The sequence below is a fragment of the Athene noctua genome, chromosome 1 (genome assembly GCF_965140245.1).
Source record: "Athene noctua chromosome 1, bAthNoc1.hap1.1, whole genome shotgun sequence".
NCBI classification, from domain to species: Eukaryota; Metazoa; Chordata; class Aves; order Strigiformes; family Strigidae; genus Athene; species Athene noctua.
Genome location: NC_134037.1, coordinates 55,993,043 through 56,010,293, shown reverse-complemented (window position 1 = coordinate 56,010,293; position 17,251 = coordinate 55,993,043). Strand labels below are relative to the sequence as shown.

The 17,251-nt window shown below is 38.5% G+C and overlaps 1 protein-coding gene across 2 annotated transcripts in view; it reads left to right on the top strand.

The window, feature by feature from the left end:
- The first annotated feature begins 2,112 nt into the window (after nucleotides 1–2,112).
- The window catches only part of FRK (fyn related Src family tyrosine kinase), a 54,585-nt gene continuing 39,446 nt past the window's right edge, over nucleotides 2,113–17,251 (top strand). The window contains exons 1-2 of one of the 2 annotated variants that reach the window (XM_074923529.1): nucleotides 2,303–2,375; nucleotides 2,460–2,733. In XM_074923529.1, coding sequence (XP_074779630.1) covers nucleotides 2,303–2,375; nucleotides 2,460–2,733 — 347 coding nt within the window. Of the gene's footprint in view, nucleotides 2,734–17,251 lie in introns of both variants that reach the window. The other variant, XM_074923520.1, reaches the window with a different exon arrangement.

Sequence of the window (17,251 nt, the reverse complement as noted above, 5' to 3'; positions counted from 1 at the left end):
CAAGAGGTAATGGCCTCAATTTGCACCAGGGAAGGTTTAGACTAGATATTAGGAAGCATTTCTTTACAGAATGGGTTGTTAGGTGTTGGAATGGGCTGCCCAGGGCAGTGGTGGAGTCCCCATCCCTGGAAGTGTTTAAGAATAGGGTTGACTTAGCGCTGAGGGATATGATGTAGTTGGGAACTGTCAGTGTTAGGTCAGTGGTTGGGCTGAATGATCTTCAAGGTCTTTTCCAACCTAGATGATTCTGGGATATTCTGTGATTTCTAATACCTATGTATATTGGTACCTGAGTGTAACGATGGGTCTTGATCCTGAAAAGAGCTGTGCGTGACTGATTCTTTATCCTGAAAAGAGCTGTGCGTGACTGATTCTTTATGATGCAAGTGGCTCAACTATCATGACGAAACTATTCTTTGCAGTAGATGTATATGCAAATCATTGCCAGATTAATGCCCAAGTTTCCAGAACCACAAAACATTACAGGAAAAGCCAATCAAATATACAAACTCAAAAAATCACAGATTATTTAATACATCTAATATTCTCTGGTTTGAATAGATGTAAATAATTCTTTAAACAAGACTAATGAAGATAGTTTCTTTTTCCATACAGGCCTTTCCTCACTTTGGATATGGTCTATCAGACCTAAGAAAAGTAAGTATCTCTTGGATACCTGTGTAGTGATACCCGTGTAGTGATCTGGGTAGTGATTAATAATTGCTGTGGAGAAAAATCATCTCCAGTGGTGCTTCAGAAACTAAATAAGATTTTCATAATCTGCAAAATAAGCATGCCAATATTTTATCTGACTGAAAGGCTTCACTACAAATTATAAGATTTGGTAATCACTTAAAGTGCATGGTACTTTCTCCTTTATTTGTTTCCTTTTGCAGCATTGCAGAAGAGGAGTGAATAAGCAGTTCATCCCTCTTCAGTGGAGAAGCACCTGGTAGTGATAAACTTTCAGTGGAGAGTTCTTTCAGTCATCCCACAGTTCCTAGTCCATCAATAGGCTTTCTCCTGTTCCACTGGTCTCCTCATCCAAAGGACTGACTGAGAGAAATTATAAAAGCAGGTGTCTTTTGTTTCTAAGTTACTTGGTTGGGTTTTCTTTCTAGTAATGTAAAGCAACAGAAGTCAGGAACTCTAAATGGAGCTCAGAGACATATGTAAATGGTTTAGGAAAACAACAGTTATTCCTGAGAAGAGAAAAAAAAAAAAAAAAAGAAAGGAAAAAAAGATGGGAGCCAGTTTATCACCAGGAAGCTATGGGTCCATGTGTGTTTTGTTTTTTTGTTTTTTTGGTGGTTTTTTTTGGTGGTTTTTTTTTTGGTGTTTTTTTTTTGTTGTTAGGTTATACATACTTTAGAAATAGGAATATACTGGTCAATGTGGTTTCTCTGGCTTATATGGTGGCTGGAAGACAGCCATTATTTTTATATATTGTTGATATAATTAGCCAACCACCTAGAGTGATTTTTTTGACTAGTGCCTTTAGTTCCTTAAAATGCAGAATGAGGAATGAATTAAAATCTTTTACTCTAAGCCCTATATATTTATTTTTTCTTTTAAGAAGTGCCAATCCCATCTCAGTAAAAAAAAGCCAGAGGACCGGTTTGAATGGCAGGTGCTTGGCAGGGGAAAGCACTTGGGTGTGGGTGAGAGTAGAAGCCACAGGTGCCCTCCAGATGAGGGCGTCTGCTGGCCTTGGGTGAGCAAAGGTTGAAACCAGCACAAACCAGGAAACAAAAATAAATATTCAAGCTGTCCACGTCGGAGACTGCTAAGGAAACAGGCAGGTTAGCTTGGTTAATCATTACCAAGATAGACATGTTCACCTCTGATCATATGACAAGACCCCATCTGAGATAAGAAAACACCCATCTCCAGCAGTAAGAGTTGAGAAGCCTTCATTGCTCAGATGTTCTGACTTTATTGTTTTGCTGTGGGAGAAGAGGCTTCACATTCCCCCATTGTTCCCGGAGCTCAGCCCAGCACAGCTGTTCTGTTGCTTTCCTGTTCCGAAGAGGAAGTGAGAAATTCCCTCCCCATGTGCTCCGGCACTTGAATACTCAGGTTTCACTTGCGATCCAGGAGCCGCCTGTAATGAGCTCTCAGTGGGGCTCGGAGAGGAGCTTCCAGCTGTGCCAAGAACTGTTTCATTTTGTGCCAAACAAGGAGGGGGAGAAGAAATCCTGCAACAAGATAAAATGTTGATAGCACAAAAATTGGTCTAAGGGTGTCACAAGTGGGAAAAGTGAAAGAAAAGCAGAAGCAGAGGAAGGCACAAGGAAACAGGATGGGAAACTTTTGTCAGAAGCACTGTGCCTGTTTGGAGCCTTACAGCCCGTGCTTATTCTCTGGGAGAGACGGTGAGCAGGATGAGAAAGCTGGACAAGTATTTGCCAACCTTGCTGTGGTAAGGCATGACTTACAAGCACGACAGAAAGATGGAGACAGTAAGATAAAAGAGAAACCTTTTCCTCCACTGCCTGTCCAGAATCTGGTGAATATTTGCAGATTTGTAGCACTCTTTGACTATGAGGCTCGCACTGAGGAGGACTTGAGCTTCCGAGCCGGGGATAAGCTTGAAGTGCTGGATGCGTCCCACGAGGGCTGGTGGTATGCTAGGCTGCTCCTGCCAACAGGGTCAGTCTGTCCTGGCCGCAAGCTCCAGGGCTACATCCCTGCCAACTACATAGCTGCTGACCAGAGCATCGAAGCTGAGCCGTGAGTAACCCACATAACGCACACCGGTTTCTTTTGTGTTAGGTTAAATAGGTTTGGGACAGGAGGTTATGGCCTTTTCTCTTGCTGAGTAGTACCCTGTCCACACTCAACCTCCAGTGGTCCTACCAGTGATAGCACTAGTTGGCACGTGCAAGGAAGAGACACCATGGTCACAAGAAAGTCAATTACAAAAGGCAGAGTGTTGAGGGTTTTGGTTTGGTTTAAATAATTTCTCTCTCTGATATACCCTAATCACCTGTTTAAGAAGCATCTGGAAATATCAGGTTGGTTACCACTGTGATGGTTCATTATTTTTATTCGTATACCAGTAAGTGTTTGTGAGATGTTTCCCAGAGAGTGAAAAGATATGACCTCTGCCCCAAACAGTGTTCAGCCTAACCAGCTGCAAAGTTATAAATTAATCAGTTTCAGGAAGCTGCTTCTGCACCTTTACATCTTCTTAGAAATGATGGGTGAGTCTCTAACAGATAAAATTTTTTATGGTTTTCTCTACGTTCTCCATTTTCTTCTTTGGAGGCAAATCTCTAATGACAAACTTAACTGAAAGTAAGTACTGCAAAAGGCAAAAGAGTGAATATAGCAACAGAGTAAAAACTGAATTTGTTAAACTTTCACAGAGTTTAATTATGCAGCCCATGTTTTTCTATCCCTCGAAAACATGTCCAATCTTATTTAGTATTCTGAACTAGAGCAGAAATCACACAAAATCAGTTACTTGGCTCCCTAGTGAGGATAAGTAAGGTCTGAGTCAGCCTGGCATGCAGAGTTACTTACGTGTGTTTGCAGTCAGAGGCAGCATTTGCTGAAATAGGTCTGACTGCAGCTCCAGAGGTATGTTGTGGCAGAAATTATCAGTGTGGAAAGAGACAGCAAAAATGACATTCATTATTAGTCTCAGAATTAATGTTAGCTTTAGAGGGATGATGTTGCAGCTTTTCAGTTAAATCTCATTTAGACCTGAAACATCATCTCTGGTCTGATCTGCCTACTGTACTGCCAAGGGCTAGGAAAATTGGCTTACAGATATGATTATGACAGTCTTTTATCAGCTGTAGGATTTGTGCTAGAGGCATTTTAGGGCAACTATAAGATTCCTCTCTAACCTGAAGACCTTAATTTCCAGAGTCTGACCATCTGTTTCTATTTCTGTATTCAGGCAGCTAACCCTTTCAGTGGTCATGTTCAAAAGAATTCTTCCAATTGCAGAAATTAATCTGCAGGGAAGGCATTTTCTGCACCACTAGAAAAATGGTGGCAGACTCTAATTCAACTCAGCTTGGCCTTTGCTCTCAAAACTAGTTTTATTACAAGTCATTTAAGATTTCTGCTTGCTGTTAATACTTTGAAAGTAATTTTGCTCAGTTATACAACAAAGTCTCAGTTCTTAAGGTCCCTCTTATCTTTTTGTACCTACAACATCAAATACGAAGGTAAGTTTGCCAAAGTGCATTGTTGCATAACCTCTGCTTTTTTCTTGTTACAGAATAGATTTTATATTATTTTACTCTTTTTATATGGCTTTATTAATAAAGACTAAGTTTTGGCAACAGATTTTTCTTTATAGACTGTTAGAACACTGGAGAGGAGGAAATGGAGAGCTTTTACACCTCTCAGATGAAGTCATTCCTCCAAAATGAATTTTTAGTTTTGTACTAAAACTAATCTGGTTAAACATTGTCTTCTCAGATTTCCTTCTAAATCAGTTGGCTTTAGTGATCTTCTTACATATACAAGACCTCTCTGTCAGGCCACTCATATAACCATAGACTAACTCAGGTTGGAAAGGACCTCTAAAGGACATTTGAAGCAGTCATCCCAACTCAAACATGGCCAAAATAAAGTTAGACCCACTTGCTTAGTTGAGCCTTTCCAGCTGAGCTTTTCACCCTCATGGTGAGGATTTTTTTGTCTTGTATAGAATTGGAATATTCCTTGCTACAATTTCCACCAAGAATTCCCTTTCACTCACCCTCTGCATTTCACACCTTTTGTTATTCTGGTGAAACAATAAGAGCAACAGTGACGATGGTTTAAAGAATTATCCCTTGTTTTTCCTAAAGTAGGAGATTGAGGGTGAAAAAAATTATTCTAATATCTCTTTAATTAAAATTCAATGCTTTAATCATATTCTCTGCCCAAACTTTAAATTTAACTTCTTTCATCTTTCCATTTTTATTTTAATTAGCTCTCCCCTTTGGTGCTGGCCAATTGCTCATGGTCATGATGTAGATGTTTGTGAAAACAGAAGAAGTTTTTATAGCATCCTTGCACCTTTTATACCAGTTCTTTATTGTCCCAGCACAGAAGTGACAAAGAATGGAGGACTTACAATCTCATGTTCACCTGCTAAAATGCATATATACATACTTGCAAGTGTGTTGTTCATGCTTTGCAATATTTGCCAGGCACAGATGAGTCTTTGAGCTAGTTGAATGCACATTTCCTAGCACCAGCTAGCTTCTGTATATCTTCAGAGACAATGGGAATTTTAGCTTATTTCTGGACTGTATTGCCATCTTACTAGATCAAAGCAAACTGGCTAAACTGTTCTGGGAAACAGACTTGAGTCATGGTATGACTCTTAGGAAGCTTGGTAAGAAAACCAAACCAACCATATTCTTTAGCAGCTGATTTCAGAATGCTTGTATATAAACCTTACAAAAATGACATTCATATGCATGCATGGATACTCCATAAATTCACTTAAATAAAGGGATAGAGGGGCATGAAATACTCTATAAGTCATGGAATGACTTAGAGATGACAGGGCCACTATGTAAGTTTAGCCAATATATGCTTGAAAGCTGCATGCGGAGCAGTCAGATTTCTTTTGCTAATCATCTCAGTTTTGCCTGTAGCTTTCAAGATTATTAGCAACAAAATATATCTGGGCCTTTTTTATCAGCATTTTCACACAGTCTTTATTATAGAGACTGTTAGAGATCAGAAAGTCCATCTGAATCTGTGTTGTCCATTGTGGCAGAAGATAGTGCTAGGTAATTGCTTACTCTCGGCAAGTGCTGCAGCAGACCATTTTGTTTCCTTGCTGAAGTGTCTGTGGTTTTTTTTTTCAGGGAGAAAGGATTTTTTGAACTATTCCTTGGTAAGAAAGAGAATAACGTAAAGTAAGACGGAAAGTGAGAAACTTTTCTTCCTTGTCCTCATTTAGATAACAGTTTTTCTTCCTGGAAGTCTCTGACACCATCCAATATGACTGAGGTAGTGCTGATAAGGTGGATCAATAACTGGATGAAAGAGCAGAGATGTGCAATATCTCCACTCTGGGGAAAACAAAAATTAAATACTATTTATAACAAAGGGAATTTTCATGTATCCTTGGCTATCAGGATGTTCAGGCAGAACAGATAGAATGAGATTACTGTGTTGCTTTCTTGAGACCAGAGTTTACTGGCAGAAATTGTATGCTAAAATTGAAGGGACAGGGGTTTTTTTATATTATATTTTGCTAACATATGTATATTATATTTATATTATATAAAATAACTAACATGCCAAAAGCCAGACACTTCCTATTTGTGCATGATATCTTGTTAAAAACAGGTTTCTCTTGCTTTCTTCCTTTGGCTTGTGTGTGAATGACTTGAATGAAATCAGCAACAATCTGTGTGAGTATGGGAAGGGGAAAAAAAGATAAATCCATGGCTTGGGTTCTGCCTGCTGTAGTATTGCAGTTCAAATGTGTGCTGCATAAGATTAAATATGTCCAAAAATGCACACCTGCTACCATGAAATCTGTTTTGGACAGACTGAGGAAACAAGGCCCTTCATTTTTATATTTACTAGTAAAGCATCTTCTTATTGCTGATCTTTTTTAGCACCTGCAGTACTCCTTATACTAACAACAACCTGTCAGGTGGAGGGATTGTGAAGGGATTGTGCCCAGTGTCTCTGCAGACAGGTGTGTGATCCTGGCCGTAGCTGGGATAGGTAGGATAAGGCAGCCAGGGAGTGGAAGCATTCATCTAGCAAACGGTAGACACCTAGTGAACTTTTACTGCATGAAGAAATAAATCTTTTAATACAAAAATGTTATTTTACTTAATATCTGACCAAAAGCAGACACAGACTAGATTAATGATAAATTAGCAACTGTAAGGACACTTGGTGCTTTTCTTCTCTCTGCATGACAGGTAACAGTCAAAACCACAAGCCAGACAGATTTTTCATTTCTAAGAAACTTGAGTGAGGTTGTATCTGCTGCATCCCATGACTTCAGAATGCTCTTCCTTCTGGGTTTAGACACATTATATTTAGAAAAAGGAAAATAAAAAATGCAATTTGAGATACAGTCACACAATTTAACTTGCATGTCCAGCAAAGGATGATGAGAAAGAACAATTTGACTAACACTTAAATCTGAATTAAAAGATATAAACTTCCTTGGCAAGGAGTGTGACCTTCCTGTTTCTGTGCTTGTTATTCTGCAAAATAAACAGGAACCATAGTAACACATTCACCTGCTCTTATTTTATTACTGCCAGTTGTTTTAACTAAACAAGAAAATGACATAGTGCAAATTGTTATGGACAACAAATATAGCCCAGCTGTACAGTTAATTTTAATGAAGCAAGAATGAACAAAAGAACACCTCACTGTTGGAGTGACATGAATTTTTTTCCTAGAGGAAAGGTGGAGTGTACGCAGAGGGGGGCTCTCACCTGCCATCCTGATGGACCTGTTGGTTGTTTATGGAAAGTGAACTTCATTCCATGTGTTCATGCTAACATTATTGACACAAGACTGCTGTGCTGAGGGAAATAAATCCACACAAATTCCTAGTCGAGTAGGTCAAAGAAGATCACAGCAATTACTTTTAACTTTTGCCAGTTTCAGAAACATTCCTTATGTAGGTATTTCCCAGCTGGTGGAAACTGAGCCCCAGACCTAATCAATGAAACCTCACCAGTCAATTCCACAATGAGCTATTTAAACAGCCCTTTGAAAGCAGAAGTGACTTGTAGGTTATTTTTGTGAATCTCCATAATTCCTTCACCTTCTGTGACCTGACTCAGCTTTAACTATTTAATACATTGACTGAATCTGAGTTACTATACGTGAACAATAAAGTATTCCCTGGGCTGACCTGTTTCAGACTTTCTGCGAAGTCAGTCTTATGGGGTTTCTTTGGTTCATATGGGTCATTTTTCAAAGTAGTATTTAGAGCCAAAATATCTAAAGTGTCTTTTTAAAGTGAAACCTTAGATTCTGCTGAACACCTTGGAAAACTGAATGTAATCCACTGTGCTTTCTGTGTGCTCCCTCTCTCTCTTTCTCTCACGTTCCTCTCTCTATTACAGTACAAACTCCTGAAGACACCACCAGAATCAGCAGTAACCCTTGTACTCTAATGAACTCGTAAAAGCTGTTCATTGCTAATACAACTACACAAAGTAGTATTAGATTGTTCTCACATTCTTGTGAGAACCTGTAACGTTAAGTACAAAAGCTATTTTCATATAGTTTTGGTATTAAAGGTTTCTTTTTCACTAAAATATGTATTTGTTATAAATGATTGAAATGGCTGTATGTGAACTCATTTCCATCTTTCAGCTGATATACTTTAGGTATGTGCTTTTGTGTGTGAATGCATATGTACACACACAACATACAGAAAGTTTATAAGGCTGATGCTTTTAAGACTCTGCAAAACAGCCCTGTAGACAAGGTGTGTATTGCAAAGCCAGAAGATCATGCTATTCATGTTTTCTTGATCTTGTGTTCATAGCATCTGAAATACCCGAGTTTGGAACTGCCATGCATGTTTTGGAGTGCCTCTCTTGAATCTAAATGATTCAATGCTGCAGAAAGATCATGAATTTAATCACTTAACTTCTTTAGCTGTGATTGAGCATTCCAGTGCTGTCTTCAAGCATCTCTCAAACTTTGTCTTCATTTCTGCTTATTTCTTAAATATGTAAATACACTGAACACAAAAGGAGATGGTTTACAGAACTGTGGAATGTCAGATTTCGTCAAGTAACAGCTTTATTGACACATCCATGTGCATCCGTGTCCAGAAATGTGTTTGTCTGCTCAGAAAGATGGAAGGAATTATGGCATTGTAGATGAGCAGTTCATGTAAACTTGTCTAATTTAGGCCACCTATTTTCTGGCAATGTGGTTTTATAAATATACGACAGTGTTCAAATTCTGAGAAATGAAGAAATTTCTTCCTACCTTTTCTTTATTTGAAATTAGTGTGTATGTTATACATTATAATCATTATATACTAGTTTCCACTGTGAAACCCAGGTGGCCTTTACAGTGCCTTTTATTAAAACAAAAAACCATATACTGGTCAGAATAACTCAGTAGCCCTGTTTGATGTTTTTTCTTGACTCAGTAGGAATAAGCATTGTGCATGCTAGCCTAGATTAGTTGATTTTGAGCAATATTGTTGGCAAAAACATTTGCCAAGTATTGCACAATGGTTGCTGTTTCCTCAATAGTTGTCTTTGATGGCTCTCTGTGCAGCACAATACAGAGCTGTGCAGAGCTGAGTGACCTCTGAGCAGGTTTAGAACTGAAAAATAGTAACCAACTGTTCAACCAGGCTAAGAAGTCCTAAAGCTGGGCTGATTTTAAACAAACTAGGTCAGGTATCTCTGTGAAGATTATTTTGTAACATGTAAAAAGCACTGTTGGTTATAGAAACTTTGGGGCTTGCTTGCTTTCTTTTTTTTTTTTTTTTTTTTTTTTTTTTGTGTAGGATGATACATGTACTTAAGAGATTAAGTCATAGAAACATAAGAGATACCCTACGAGGTCAAACCAATGGCACCCCTAGCCCCGTTATTTTGTTTCAGAAAGGATATTAAGAAAAGTGCACAGGCCCATCCATTTTCTTTGATCTGTTCCCTTTGTACTTCACTAGAGGCTGGAACTGTTGTATAAGCAATGTCAGGGGGTACATCACTGCCATGTCTAATTATGGGCCTATTGTCAAGTCTGTTTAGCAAAAGTTTAAGTGTTGACCCTGCACAATTCTTTATTTCTGTCTATGGGCAAAGACAAAGCTATTAGGAAAAAAAAAAAACCAAACCCCAAAACCTACAAAAAAACCTCTCATCTCTGCAGAAAGTTTTATATTCCTAAACAAGTGCTTGGCTTTTTTTTTTTTTTTTTTTTTCTGGATTGGTTATTGTTTAGTCATGAGTGACTCAAAAAAACTCACACTGAAAATAAATAGGCACAAAATGAAATGGTAGAGCTTCACAAGTCCCTGTGAAATTCAGGGACCGGTCCTTTACATACCACACCTATCTGCCCTTTCTACCTGAATGCACCAGTGTCAGCCCAGACTGCAGAACTCAGTGACTTTACCCTGACAGGTTTACCCATCAACTCATTGTGCTACCTACCAAAGATGCAGAACTAAACCCAGGATGTGTCCTTTTATTATCTTACAGATATTATATCCTAGCATGAGGCTACAGCGGAGGTGCCTTGTGCAAATAATATAATAATGATACAGCTTTCCAGTAGCCTAGTTTAGACAACACAAAATGTACCTGCACTTTAATTTTAAAACAGATTAATAGAGAAAATATTATTAATCAATATTCAGATGTTTTTCTGTAATAAAATATTTTATTCCTTTTCAAGTTATGCAGTCAAAGTAAGCATAGCAAAGAAACAATATAATTTATTAGGTGGTATTTGAAAAAAGACAAAATATTATTACATATTTACTACTATGTGTAAGAGGAAAACACTATTTTCAGTGATTTTTAAATAGTACTATATGGGACATATTTGAAGACCCTTTTTATGTTAGAACTTTAAAAATAAGAAAATAAACTTCTTTAGTTAAGAAGCTTATTCTTCATCAGTGTTTTCTTAAATATTGAGATTCAGGTTTGCACTTCATAACTGTGTAAAAAACCCCATAAGAGTTACAAGAAATTAGAATGGAAACCTACATCTCACAGTTTTCAATTCTCCAGACATGCCTAGAATTCATCTGGAAATAGCTTTTCAGAAGATCAAACAAAATATTGATCATGAATGCATTCTTTTCCTTTATCACTTAAACCAAATAGAAATACATATATTTTTTCTGTGCTGGTACACTAATCTTAATCAATGAAAACTGGAAAAACAAAGCAGCATATTAAATAATAAGTGATGGTTCCATAAAGGATTGCACTAATTGACATTTTCATTACTTCTATGCAGACTATAATCTATAATATTTTACATCATAAATTTATCTGCAGGAACGTTGGCAAACATTTTCCCTTAGCTTTCTCTCACTAAAGCAGATATATTGCTAGTTTAATTAATAACATTTTTCAGTATTCATAGCATAAAAGATTTTGCAGTACACCATTTCAAACCTCACTGCAAAAGAAGAGAAAAAAGAAATCTGAGACTGACATGTGGGAATGAATATATACCATGAATTTCAGAAATTATGAGAACTGACAAACCTCAGTCTTCCTTTTGAAGCTACTGATCTTTTCAGTTAGTGGAAGTCTCTGTAAGGGTATATGGAAGGAGTCTCTGATCGTTGAAGGGTATGTGGTGAAAGGAGCCGTACACAAGAATATGCAGAGACAAACCTGAGGGATACATGAGAAGGGAGGTGGTGATGAGGATGAGCCTGCTCAGTCACACTCACTGATAAGGGTATGCAGGGTGTGGGAATGATTCTTTTTCAGGGAAATTATTGAGAAAAAATAAGAAAAGGGAGGAAGACAACCACACAGAGACACCATACCTGACTGATAAATATTAACAAAGATGATAATCAGAAATAAATCCAGTTGGTCCCACTAATTGATGGGCTATCAGGAAACAGCAGGTAAACTCGGAATTTGCAACCCATAAGGATGCAAACATGGGGGTCCAGGACGTTAGAGGGGAGGGTCTGTGGGGCCATGTCAGGTGATGAAGCAAGGTTTAGGGGAAGGGGATCAGGAAGGAACGAAGAGGGGGTAGGCAGAAATGGGTATGAAATGTGCTGTTCTTGTGTAAAACAGGGCCAGTCAGCCAGTCACTTGTCTGGCTGGGCCCTGCGTCTGGACTCTGTCCTGTCATCTCGCTAAATCCTTTCCTGACTCTCTCTGTGTAACCTTACCTTCTGGCCCATGTGTGAGTGCTGCAAGGACTAAGTGTCAGCTACTGGGGGGACTGGTGTGACTATGTACTGGGCCAGCAGTTGTAGTCAGAGCTGGGATGTGGGTGCCACTGGCCTGTAGTGTTAACTGCTGGAGTGAGTGGGGTCTCAGTGCCAGATGCTCTAGTGGGTGGGGGTCTTGGCCACCAGCCACTGGGGTACATTTTGAAAGCAGCTGCTGGGGGTCTAGTGTGCATGAGGCGAGTGTGGGTAAGGGGGACTGGGATCAGGGCAGGGTTATTGGATGGAGAGTCAGGCTGTGCCAGTATTGAGGGGGGGATCTGCAAATGTCCCTGTGCTTGTGAATGTAGAGAGTGTGTGCATGTGTGTGCGCCATCACTAGTGACCTTCTGGCTCTGCCAGCGGAGGAGGAGGAGGAGAAGGAGGAGGAGGAGGGGACTGTGCTTGTGTTCTATGTGAATCCTGTACAAGGGTGCTGTTGAAAGCAGCACCTTGTCTGTAGCAGTCTGTGTGACCGGCCATGCCAGTGTCCTCTGTGTCTGTGTCCGAGACACATGCTCAGCTTCACTGCTGGTCGAACCTGGAAATGGGAAAGCAGCAACCACATCACCTCAGTGTGGGCAGAGATCCTGTGTCCTCAGGCTGGGCTCCATCAGCTACTTCTAAATCCCCTTAGTAGCTTCCTTTACTTCAAAAAAAGAGAGTCTTGGCTTTCTGTTCCTTTTATTGTATGCTTTTCCTAAACTACTGCAGATTTATGAATGTTTAGAAGACTGTATATATTCTCAGCCACTAAAATAGATGAATCAGTATCATTTTTATCCATAGAGAGTCACCTGATGTTTTTTGCTGTTCCAGAATGACAACTTCATTAGTTGTTTGGAAAGGTAATTGTTAGTTTTCTGAATACCCGCAAGGAAAGAAAAAAGAAAATAAGATCTTGTTCTTATTACAGAGCTAAAATATTTGAAAAATCACCTAGAAACTTCCTTTAATGCTGACATACCTTTCTAACATGGTGTTGTGATCTCTTACAAAATAATCCATGTGTGTGGGTCTTGGGCTGATAATATACACACTGATATGGAGTTTGATGTGCTCTAGCTTTACTTCTGGGAGTTAGAAGTGTCTTTAGTGTGTCACCCTTCCCATCTGTCACCCTGAAAAGGTTACCCTGCAGACTGGGAAACCCTTTTGTTAAGAAATTGGTCCCCGTGTGAATGAACCATTCTGTCCTTTGGCTCAAGGTCACCTGGGGCTGCCAGACTGCACAGGTGCTTTCCAAGCCCCCTGGGGACAGAGTGACCAGGTTGTTCTCCACTGAAAATGAGGGCACAAGTCTGCTCGGACTGCTGGCAATAGGTTGAGGAGGTATGTGCTGAAATGAATATCCAAAAGCTCTGCCCAAAATGGATGGAGAGATCTGCTCTGCCACCAGTGCCCTGTGCAGGCAAGGGGGACTTTTTATTTCTGAGGGTTTCTGTATTCCTTCTATATGGAGGTGAGTTACCCTGTGAGAAAAGAAAGTAATTCCTCAGGAATGATTTTCTCAAGAAAATCAATTGAGTGCTTTTGGAAGCTGTAATGGTTTAAGTGAATGTATGATTGAACATTTTCTTGTCCTTTTGTGTTTCCCTTAATGTTAAATCAATTGGAGTTATTAGTGTTCTCTGTACCATGTTAACATTAAGGCTACCTCAAGGTTTCAACTTTGTTCCTCAGTTGTTATGAATAGCAGACTTATTACTACTTTTAGAGTGTATTATGGCAGTATATCAGTGTTTTTGTTCATGTATGTATTAACAAATGCATACAGGAACTACTAGCATTGATGGAAGATTTTTCAACGCTGTTTGGAAGACTATGCAGCAGAAATAGGGTCTGAGGAACACATTGTAAGTTTTTTTGAAAAAGAGGTGAATATATGGCTATATTTCACACCTATCATCCCAAAGTAACGCCCATTAAAACCAATGGTAGCCTTTTGTTGATTCCAAAGACAAGTTGTTTTAGAAAAAGTTTTAAATGCCATGATGTTCTTATCGAGGTACAAAACCAGCACTGGGAACAAACTTTGATGATTGACTTTAAATGGGAGAAATAGCAGGGATTTATGTAACTAAATCACCACAGAAGTAGTAATATGGTATCCCTTTCATCTACTGCTTATTTTCTCATACAGAAGAGCTTCAGAGCAGATTAAATAATACAGCATGCAGATGACCAATACTGTGGAGAATGAATGCAAATGTTGAAATTAATTACACAATAGTGAAGTGGGGGCTCACAGGATGAGATTTATTTATGGAGATTTCCGCAAATTAACTCTATCAGATTGTGATTTGGTTGCTGCTTTATTATCTTTTGTTCCTACTGTGCAGTGAAACTAGTATTGGGTGAGCTATGCTGATTTACAGAGCATGCACTTGGCCTTGTAATACTGTCCCTACAGGAGGAATAGTCACTTCCCCATCATTACAGAGGCAAGAGTAGCCAAAGGTGCAATGGTCTGTCATCCTGAAGCAAACTCAGAGCAAATTAGTTTCCATGTTTGCAGCTCAGTTAACTGCTATTATTGACTATTGAAAAATAGTTGAAAAAGAATATTGAAAAATACTACTGAAATGCAGTATTATGCAAAATCCCTTACAATGGAATCACATGACAGTACAGTTATGGCCTACTGAAATGCCTACTGAAAAGGTTTATACACAGCGTGTCATGGATTTTTTAGACTAATGCCTGAGTCATCTTTGTGTTTATGTTTACAAGACAGTAAAGTTGTTCTGGACTATAAGAGAAAATGCCTACTTTTGTGGTGGGTTTTACCACACTTACTCACTGTTGATTACCTTATCCAAACAATCCCACACAGGTACTTACTGTAAAAGTCCCTAAAGCTCTGGCAGTGCATTTCTTTAGGGCACAACTTATTATTTCTAACAAAACCAACAGAGTAACACAAACCAACGATGCTTCTTAGACCAAAACACTGACTTTAGAGGCTTAGAGTCCTTCTTGACACATCTGCCCTCTTCTTACAAGTTTATAATCTCTTGTAGTTTCTTCAGCTGGGCTTTCCCAGGGATTTTTTAGTGCAACCTGGGGCTCCTTTTGGGTCAAGTGTACATACACAAGGTCAGTCTACCAGTGTAGGTAGGTATTTCACATATTTGCTATGGTTACATTGCAGTCATTGGGATTTTGTGGAGTAAGCTACTGTTCAGCATTAGAGACAAGTTTTGGACAAGTAATGAATGAAATAATCTTTTTTTTTTTTTTTTTTTTTTTTTAAAAGGCACTATGCAATGTAAGTGTGGTGAATCTGGTCTTTGAGTCTAGAAGTATAAAGCTTTTTTTCTGGCAATAACCTGCAATTTCCCATCTTGCTAAAAAGAAATGGTAGGAAAGTTTCTGCCTGATTTTGGTGGTAGCTAATATACATTCGGTCCCTAAAGGATTAGCTCTATTGTAACAGTGATATGTTCTCCAAATTGCTATATGTGAGCACCTGTGCATGTTGTATATTCCAGCAAAACAGTGAATATTGTATGTTAGAGAATAGGTTTAAATTGCCTCATTTTAACTAAAGATCCGCTATTCTCTGGGTGAATGTATCACTTGTGTCCTAGTGCTCATGTTCATGATCAAATAAGTATGGGAAGAGAGAAAGGAAAAATAGTTCCCCTCTCCTGGAAGAAAGCAGTGATTTAGTTTTGTATCGTATCAAAATACTTAACACGGCCTGAAACAAAATGAAGGGTATTGCTTGGTTGTATCTTGTTTTTGGATAAGTTAAGCCTATCTGAATAAAAATAAAAGAAAAAATGCTAATATTTTGGTGGAAACTCCATTTGAAAACAGAAATTAAAAACTCTTTAAATTTGAAAATTTTTGAAATTGATTACCTTCACAAGTTAAACTATAATATTTTGATTAGAAAATATACGGAGAAGGATAACTTAATTTTAATTTCCTTTTTTTGCTTCTCTGTCTCTTCTGTTATCACCTCTTATATTCTGCCATCTCACCAATAAAACTCTCTAAAATCTAACATAAATTTAGTATTTGCAGAAAAATGCCAACCCGTCGCCTATAATCTGTTGACAAGAATGTTAGCAATATGTTATCCAAAATCCAAGAGAAAAATGGGGTTTTCCAAAACTGTATTTCACATTTTAATGGTTATTTAAAGAAAAATCACATTGTTGATCTTGAAATACAGAAAATATAGTGGAACTTACAGTATATTGCTACAGACTCTCACTTTCAAACATACAGGCAGACTATTACATACATACATAACATTGTGAAAAGACTGAGAAACTCCAGGTCCCAAACACAATGCATCCAGTCAGTCTTCATTTTAGTTTGTGATAAGTTATTTAACAACAACAAGGATATGAGCAATATACATGACTCAGATCTTTACGTATGAAGTAAATTCATTGTGATTGTGAAAGGTTAAATGTGCTGCCCTACATAACCATCCCTGAAAACCTGAATTTCTAGTTTCCCTTGGAGGAAATCAGTTTCTGATTACAGTAAATAAGTAATCAGAACTGAGCTGTGCCACTTTACAAGTACATTATAACTGATATTTTACTTCATGTATTGTCCAAGTCAGGTACTTGCAGTGTGTTAAGACTTCAACTGATTTACTTATGTAGACACAGAAGGCTATTGTTACCTAAAAGTTTTTTTAAAGACTTTGCCTGACTGACTTGTTGCTGATGGTACTTTGGTGGGTAAATTTTAAACCAGTACCTTTAGCAGTGACCTCTAGACAACAAATATATGATGAAAATAAATGTTAATGTATTCTCTTGGCAAGTACAAACATGAGTGATGTGATGAACTACTGAAGGGAGAAAGAAACGATCTGTAGAGAGCAATCCTTATAGTGAGAGTTAGTCTGTGAAATTATTTCCCCAAGTAAGACTGAAATCGCTGCCAAAGACACATGCCCTGTGGGAGCAGGATAAGCTGGAAACCAGCATTTGCTGAGCAGGTGCAGCAGCTCAGGCAGCAGCAGGTTATAGCCCTTGGGCAATAAATGAAGTCCTCAGTTTTGTCTTGCCTTTATTTTCTCTTCATCATTGCCTGTTAGCTCTGACTTTCTCCCTTCTCTCTCCATTTGCTTGATAATATTCTACTGTCTTCTCTGCTTTGATTTTTTACTGTCCTGTTTTGTTCCTCCCTCCTGCAGTGTCCCATGCATTCCTTTATCATTAGCTTTAAATTCCTTCTGCTTAAATTTTGTCCTTGTCCTATGCATCCTTCAGTATCTGATAATAAATGACAATAAGAGACAGAGGGCATTAAAACCAATCCCAGTCAAGCCTGTAGAAGGAAGTAATGAAGTTCCCAAAGCGCCTGAAACTAAACCGTAGG